The sequence below is a fragment of the Lates calcarifer genome, linkage group LG13, assembly GCF_001640805.2.
Source record: "Lates calcarifer isolate ASB-BC8 linkage group LG13, TLL_Latcal_v3, whole genome shotgun sequence".
NCBI classification, from domain to species: Eukaryota; Metazoa; Chordata; class Actinopteri; family Centropomidae; genus Lates; species Lates calcarifer.
Genome location: NC_066845.1, coordinates 27,072,012 through 27,080,404, shown reverse-complemented (window position 1 = coordinate 27,080,404; position 8,393 = coordinate 27,072,012). Strand labels below are relative to the sequence as shown.

The window sequence follows — 8,393 nt, the reverse complement described above, 5'->3', positions numbered from 1 at the left end:
GAATGATGTAGTGACGCTACAACGACAGTGTCCAATTGGAGACACAGAAGAGTGCAGTAGGCGGGACCAACAGCAAAGCGCAGCCAATCAGCAGCGTAGTTCCGGGCAGGAACGGGTCATCGATTAAAACGGTTGAGCTTAATTCCATTACACCACAAACTTTCCAGGGAATGTCACTAAATTTTAGCTTTGGGAAGTTTTTTCAATTTCCAGAGATTCCTGAGATTTCATTGGAAACACAGTAGACCACATGTAAACATTGAATTAATTAAAAATAAGCTTCTATTTATAGTTTATTATATTTGTTTTGAAATTTAATTGGACATAAATATATGAAATATGGAATATCTGGTTTTTTGCATGTATGTAAACGGGGAGAAAATACTGGAAACTTGATACATGTTTACTCATTTATTTAGTAATAGAAACACATTTAAATGTAATTAAAATCTATAGGTTTAAATCGAGAGTCACAGTCAAATATAAAAGAAAGAGTCTGAAATGTAGAACGAACAGTTTCAGACAGATATAAAATGTGCCCAGGCTTGTCGAGGTTTTCACAGGTGGATTCAGAATAACGGAGCCGCCTCCAGAGCTTTGACCCGAGCGGCGAACACCAGGACTCTCTTCTCCACCTCGGCGTTGATCTCGGCCTGAGAAGCTCTCGGGTTCAGACGCACAAACTCTGAGATGCCGAGGATACACTCTCTCTGCAGGAACACACACACACACACACACACACACACACACACACACACACACACACACACACACACACAGGGTGAGTGTGCTGAAGTTAATGTGGTGATGTGATGTTATTCTGAGGATAAAGCACCTTATAAGCGTCCACTTTGTCCTGGCCGGTGATCCGGTTCAGCAGCTCTCTGCCCACCTGAACGCCCGTTACCGCCGCCAAAATCCTCCGGTCCTCCTCGGTCTGAGAGGAGAGCCAGCGCAGCAGCGCTATCTGCAGGAAGGAGGAGGAAGTTCTTTAGTTACAGGTCATTTACACTTTACTGATGAGCAGTTTACAAACCACACACTCAGGGTTTATTCTGATTTCCCGCCAAACTTGGAGCCAAATAAACATGACTTTTACTTCAGGTACTTTAAGTGATAATGTGTCTGTACTCTCACATTAAGTAAATGCCTGTAATGAAGTATTTTTACTTGATCGTACTGATTTACTTTATGCTACATACACGATCACAACATGGTGAGTAATCCATCCACTAAAGCTTCATCTGAGCGTAGTTACTTTACATTAAAGTAACGAGCTTAAGAACAGAGTATTTCTACTTCCTACTTCACATTTCAGAGGCAAATACTTTAACTCTTACTGCTTTACATTTATTTAACTGTTGTAGTAATCAAGTAAAGATTTATTTACTCAGTTACTTTGAAAAGTAATCACTGTAATACAAATGTCTTGCTTCTATTTATAAAACATTGTTCAGGGCATAAACTGTCTTAACCAGTCATTTCAGTCTGTAGTTAAATTTGATTAGTCTTTATAATAATGTCTGCTGTTAGATCGCTGATTCATTAACACATATTTCTTTCACATGTATTAAGAACATATATTCATACATATACATTATATCCAGAAATCTGTGAGAATTGGAGTTTCAGGGCTGAAGTGAACTATTACTGCCACTGTTGGTGAATCTGATTATTTTGTTTGTTTAGAAAATGTCAGAAAATAATTTTTTAAAAATCCCAAAGTCTTCAAATGTCTTGTTTAACTTGTTAATCTTTTTATAACGTTAACTAACACACCTGTACTCTGTGTGTTTTGATTTTCTTACCTGTTGAAATAACTGGGCGTTTGTCATTTCTCCTCCTGAAGACGACATGACTGAAAAACACACGAATTAACGACAAAAACAAAAACACAGATGACAATTTTAACTAAAACAAAACCTCACAGCTTCACCTGAAGCCGCCAACTGCAGCTAAACTCTCTATTCTCACCGAAATACACCGAAAAAACACAACAATAATCACTGTCGACTTCAGGATGTTGGGATTCTCTCACTTCCTGTTTACGCTTTTTCTTCTTCTGTGGTGTCTCAGAGACTCGGGTCTGCTGCTGCCCCCAGCGGTCAACACATGAACTGCACAAAACACCCACAGTTAAAGCTGCGTCTAACTTCATCATTGTCCAAAAAATCTGTATTTTTATCAGTGGAGGAATTTATTTAGATTTAGATTCCACACCAGAAATATACTCCATTACATCCAAGACTGGTACTTCAGTAAATGTATCCAACTATTACCAGGATTATGTGCTCAAAAGATTAAAAGTACTCAACGAAGAAAACTGGCTGGAAAAACTGAAAAAATTTTATGTTATTACATAATATATTATGTTATTACATATATATATATATATATATATATATATATATAATTTTTTTTTTTTTTTTTTAAAGCAAATCTTGAGCAAATCTTCACATTTAAAATGCTGGAGCCATGAAATTTCATTCAACTAATACTTAATACTCTCAGTTACATTCAAGTAACTAAACCTGTCAGATGAAAGTAGTGGAGTAAAAAGTAAAGCACTTCCAAAAGAAAAAAAAAAAAAAGTAAATCTGGAGTAAACAAGAAAGTACATTAGCTTCCTGAAGTGTAGTGAAGCAGAAGTATAAAGTATAAGTACCTCAGATTTGTATTTAAGTAAAGTACTTGTACAAATGCTCTTAGTTACATTCCAACACTTTAATTCACATTTGATTTTACAACTTTTTATCTTTATTTTATTGTGAATCCCAGAAAAAAAATGCGAACAGAGACAGTCAAAAGTTTTTACTGTTATCACATTTAATTTTCCCACTGGGTGGTTGTTTCCCCCACTGTACTTGAACGCAGCATCTCAGCATTTTGAGAGTAACAAAGTCTTTCAGAGGTATGTGTCGGTGTCGTTTGAGGTCATGTGACACGGCGCAGGTCAGAGGTCAGCTCTGGTCTTTGGGTTTGGCGAAGGAGCCGAGCTGTTTGGTGTTGACGTCCCTCAGCTGCTCCAGCTGCCTCTGTCCTCGCCGGTACAGATACTCGATGTGCATCACGTCCGTCTTCTTGATCCGGGAGTTTTCCCTGAACTCGTCTCGGATTCGGGGGATGAAGCCCGGTTTGTCCCGACCGGCCCGGAGGAACTGCCGGTACAGAGCCAGGACCTGCTTCTGCAGCTTACTGTGACGCGACATCGGGAAAAACTCAAGTTCACGAGAGACAAGTTTCTCCTTTAAACGCAGGAAAATCAGAAACCAGCTCAGCAGGAGGCTAAAAAAACATGTTGACACCAGGATTCAAGATTCTTCAGCTGCAGTTCCTCTAACAGCCACTAGTCTGACTGAACTGGAGTGAATGGGAAAACCTCCAACTTCTCTCTGACAGAATTCAGCTCTCAGCAGATCACTGAGCTTCGTCCAGACACACTGGAGGTGATGTTGAACCCTGAATGTGTCATGAGCTACAGCTTGAACACAGAGGACCCTGAATGCACCACGACCCTCAGCGTTGTCTCTTTCCTCTTGATCGTTTGAGCTCTGATCGAACAAAGTCACCTCTGAGCTGGAGGAGGAGCAGGTGGAGTTCTGATTGGCTGAGGTGTTGTCTGAACTCTACAGGTGTTGAGCTGATGTTCGACTGCAGGAGAAGAAGAAGAAATTTGACAAAGTCAAAACGAAAATAAAACAGCAGCACATTCAGGGTTAAAGGTTCCAGAGTGATGCTGAACTGTAGCTCAGTTAAAAAAAGAGTCATTAAAAACCAGAGTTCGTCTCTGATATCCAGCCAGGAAGAGGATCATGGGTAATAAGTCAGTTAATACATTCACTCAAGTTCTATAATTTTACTTTATTTGAGTATTTTCTTTTCTTGTTAATAAGATAATCCTTTATTTGTCCCACAATGGGGAAATTTACATTTAATGTACTTCTACTTATTGTATCTAAAATATTATCACACATTAAACAACCCAACAGTTCATATAAGCAGAGCTGAGATGTTTAGTTCGTTGACAGATGATAAGTATTTTTTTTAACTATTTAAATGAATGATGGACAAAAAAATCAAATGTAATGATTTATTTAAATATTTTTCATTTACTTGAGACAGTTTTGTACGGTGCCTCGGAGTGCTCACGTGATTTTTTTTTTCTAAATGTGCAAACAAATTAGACAAAACGTGTACATGAAATACAACTTGTTCCCACGTTTTAACCAATTCTTTCTCACATTTTAGCTAATTTGTTCGCACATTTAGGGAAAATAAATTTGATGTGACCACTCCAGGGCTCCATAGTTTTAAGGTCCAGAGGTTTCACAGTGTACTTAAGTACCACTTTTATGTACTTATACTGTACTTGAGTATTTCCCTATTATCTTACTTTATACTTATATTCCACCACATTTTTCCAACAGCTGCAGTTACTTGTATTGCACACGTTAAATGTGACCAGTTAACAAGAGATAATGCCGTTTTAGATTAAATTACACCTTAATGCATCAATAATATAAATAAAAATAATATTAAAACTGAATAAAATTGACATTAACTTTACTTGAATACAGACTGATATTACACCTACTGAGTACTTTTACTTTAAGGACATTTTACTGCAAATAGTTTTGTACATAAAAGGGAGTACGGAATATACTGATTGTGCTGAATATCAGTACTTCTTCCACCAGTGAAATATCTCTCCTGTAGTAATACAGACACTCTCCTGGTACAGATACACAGTATGTTTTCAGTAGTAGTAGATGTAGTGGTAGCTGCAGTATTTGAAGCAGCAGTAACAGAGATGCAGGTTAATTAACTAACAGCAACAGAAACACACATAACGTTAATTTAATTAAACAAGGAGAGCAGAGGATAAAACAGTGAAAGAACCAAACCAGGTAAACTCACCTGTTTGCGGATTAACGCGTGTTCACTGGTTCATGTTGGTGAAACATTAATTAACCGTAAAACTAATCTAATTTAACGCGAACTGACTTTAAATGCGGTGTTAGCTACTGTAAACTGCCTGTGTGACCTTACTCCACGTTACAACACCGTGAAGCTAAGACTACAAAACATGTGACTTCCGGCAGCAGATTTCACAATAAAAGATACATTATGTCTATTTTAACCTGCTCCGAGCCACTGTTTAAGTAAGATATCCCATACAACAAAGGATAAATGCTTAATCACAGGTGAAAGTAAAGTTAGTATTTGAGTAAAAGTGCGTGTTTCAGTCCTGTGGCTAACTAACGCTAATGGTTTGAAAATCTCGAACCGGAAGGCGTAAGTACACTTCCTGTTTAGGTTCAAGGTGTCAAATGTCAAAACAGAGCAGCAGCAGCGATCAGCTGATGAATGGAAACATAAAGCTGCTGTTAGCTACACAAAGGTTCGTCTTTTTAGTCTTTTAGTTTTTCGGAGTGTTTGATAAAAACTGTTTCCGGTTGGAACGTTTAATGAAAACGGGAAAAAACGGATTCACTCGGTTTTCCGTCGACGTTAGCTGCTGCCAGAGCCTCTGACTTCACTAATTTACTTTAGCAACACCAGACTGTTAAATAACCAATTAAAAATATGACTTTATTTATTTGTTTTCTTCTTTTTCGTCATAGCTCCGTAGTTACATCACATTACCGTGAATACGGGGCTTATTACGTTGTTACACACGGGAACTGTCCCAGTTACCGGAAACCTTCCATGTTACACACAATCCCAGGTGTATCTGATCAGAATAACCGGAAGGAGATGTTCTTAATTCACAATCTCACACATACACTCAGTGATCACTTTATTAGGAACCCCCTCTGAGGGAGTCCGGCATGAAACTGGATCCTGCCAGCAGGAGGCGCCAGATCCTCCTCTGAGTTCAGTGCCCGTTTGAGGGTAAAGTGTGTTTTCTGTGTGTGTGTGTGTGTGTGTGTAGTCATGGAGGTGACGGAGGAGCAGCGGCGGGAGGTGGAGGAGCAGGTGGAGACCTTACTGAGCGGTCAGGGGTCAGAGGTCACCGGCTGTGACGTGGGCCTGGAGCAGAGCAAACCGGCGACTCTGAGGAAGAACGTCACGTACATCGTCTGCGCCGTCATCTTCAACGACAAGGTGACTCGTCCTGAGACTCTCTCACAGTTTTAGTTCTGAAAATGAAAACCTTGTGTTTGGTTCGTCTGTTTTCAGGGTTCAGGGTTCAACAGGTGACGTTGGGAGGACTTAGTTTACAGCTCCACGTCTCTACAACCAGTCTACGATACCAGGTATCAGAACACCTGAGTCCTGCTGCTCCTTTGCCTGCTATCCGGCCTACAAGGCACCTGACCCTGATCTGGGAACGCCTTCGGATTCCCCAGGAGGAGCTGGAAAGTTGCTGGGGAGACGGGCGTCTGGGATATCCTGGTTAACCTGCTGCCACCACAACCTGACCCCAGACAGAGGGAGAGGATGGATGGATGGTTTACAGCTGCAAATAACTATTAATTTCATCATCAGCAAACTGTTGTGTGGAATAAATAAATTAACTCTGGTTCTGGTGACGTCTTCACAAAGCTCATTCTGTCTGTTTAAAATCCAAACATCATTTTGTCACAAGAAAAGCTGAACTTTTTTGTCCATGTTTTGTGTTTCACGACTTAATTCATCCACAAATTAAATTTAAATGTTTAAATGTTCTTTAATGTGTCTGTGGTCCGTCAGGAGGAGGTGCTGATGGTGCAGGAGGCGAAGCCCGACTGTTACAAACAGTGGTACCTTCCTGCAGGGAGGGTGGAGGTGGGGGAGAGTCTGGAGGAGGCGCTGAGGAGGGAGGTGAGTCTCTCTCACACACACACACACACACACACACACTGTCTGGTTTACCTGAGTTGAAGCTGTTTGTCTGCAGGTGAAGGAGGAGGCGGGGTTTGAGTGCGAGCCAATCACGTTGCTGCTGATCCAGGAGCAGGGACCACAGTGGATCCGCTTCATCTTCTTGGCCAAAATCACAGGTCAGAGGTCACTCATATGATCCCTAAAACAATAACCCTGTTTTAATATGAACAATAAAGGATGACTCTGTGTGTCAGGTGGGAGCATAAAGACTCTGTCAGCAGCAGATCAGGAGTCTCTTCAGGCCTCCTGGTGGGACCGACAGTCCGCCCTCCCTCTGAGAGGCCGAGACATCCTCCGTCTCATCGACTGTGGACTCAAGTACGACATTAAACCTCTTTGTCTTTGTGCTGAGGCGGGTTAAACAGAGATGAAACTTAAAGATCTGACTCTGAAGAGAACAGGAGGGTTTAACTAAACCTCAAGACTGATGGTCCTGGTTTTTGTCACCAAGGGTTTTCTATATCTTCAGTAAACATGGTCTGAAATTCTTCGTAGTGATGGAAACAGTGAGACTAAGAAGCTGAATACCAACTCTGCTGTGCTGCATTCAGGTACCGTCAGGATCCCTGGCATCCCGTCACGTTACCTGTGGACCTGAGCTGCCGTCATGTCCTGCAGAGACTCGTCCTGGTCTTCATCAACGCTGAGGATCAGATCTGGATCCTGCTCATCAAAGGTACAAAACTGTTCTGACTCTCCATCGTTCAGAAACAACTTGAAAAGTCCAGATGCTTGTTGAGGATCCTCCTGAGTTTCTGGTCCAGTTTGTGTATCCACAGACTTTTAAGTGCCCCTTCAGATGTTTGCGCTTTAATTTTGCTCTATGTGCCCCCTGCAGCCCCGGCGCTCCACCTGCCCACAGCAGCGGCGGTGAAGACCCACGCGGTGACCTGGGCAGCCAACATGGTGGTGCAGGAGGCCATGCCATCTGCGTACTATGACCATGATGTGAACACGCTGGGCGTCTTCAGCCTGCAGCACAACGGGCGGCAGCATGGGAAGACGGACGGCGTGTGCTTCAATACGCTGGTGGTGCTGGTGCCCGACCACGTCCAACGGAACGAGGACGGAGAGAAAGTGGAGTGGACGCCGACAGGGCGACCTCCGCCCGTGGAAAACCCTCGATACGTGTGGGTGGAAGTCCGGAAACAAACGCTGAGGGAGCAACTGTTGGAAAAGACCAAAAAAACCTCCATCCTACCTCTGCACAGCCTCTACTGACCACAGGGAGGGAGGAGGGTTTGACGCCTCTCTGGGATTCAACAAGAGGACTCTTATTGTGAAAAGAACGGTTGGCTTTAAGAAAGGAGCTTTTATTCTGAGAGAAAGTATTTCATTTTATTAAGCGGTTGGATTGTAGTAAATTTAAATGTACACAAAGCAATAAAATACTGACGTGGATGTTTGATTTTATAAGAAAGGTTCTGGATCTGAAGAAACTTTAAGCTTTAATTTCATCCTTCAGTATCTTTAAAAATACACAAAAAACCCACAAAACTATTGGTTTAAATATGTCGTGCACA

The 8,393-nt window shown here is 41.6% G+C and overlaps 2 protein-coding genes across 2 annotated transcripts; one reads left to right on the top strand and one right to left on the bottom strand.

Annotated features, from left to right (window-relative positions):
• Nucleotides 1-2,703: 2,703 nt before the first annotated feature.
• Nucleotides 2,704-5,082, bottom strand: sdhaf1 (succinate dehydrogenase complex assembly factor 1). The gene is made up of 2 exons (XM_018664261.2): nucleotides 4,918-5,082; nucleotides 2,704-3,651 (listed from the first exon to the last, which is right to left on the bottom strand). Exon 2 carries the CDS (start codon nucleotides 3,207-3,209, stop codon nucleotides 2,961-2,963), a length of 249 nt encoding a protein of 82 aa, XP_018519777.1. The 5' UTR covers nucleotides 3,210-3,651; nucleotides 4,918-5,082; the 3' UTR covers nucleotides 2,704-2,960.
• Nucleotides 5,083-5,298: 216 nt separating this feature from the next.
• On the top strand, nucleotides 5,299-8,271 carry nudt18 (nudix (nucleoside diphosphate linked moiety X)-type motif 18). The gene is made up of 7 exons (XM_018664238.2): nucleotides 5,299-5,401; nucleotides 5,936-6,108; nucleotides 6,697-6,807; nucleotides 6,884-6,986; nucleotides 7,065-7,188; nucleotides 7,422-7,546; nucleotides 7,709-8,271. Exons 2-7 carry the CDS (start codon nucleotides 5,938-5,940, stop codon nucleotides 8,089-8,091), a joined length of 1,017 nt encoding a protein of 338 aa, XP_018519754.1. The 5' UTR covers nucleotides 5,299-5,401; nucleotides 5,936-5,937; the 3' UTR covers nucleotides 8,092-8,271.
• The last annotated feature ends 122 nt before the right edge of the window (nucleotides 8,272-8,393 follow it).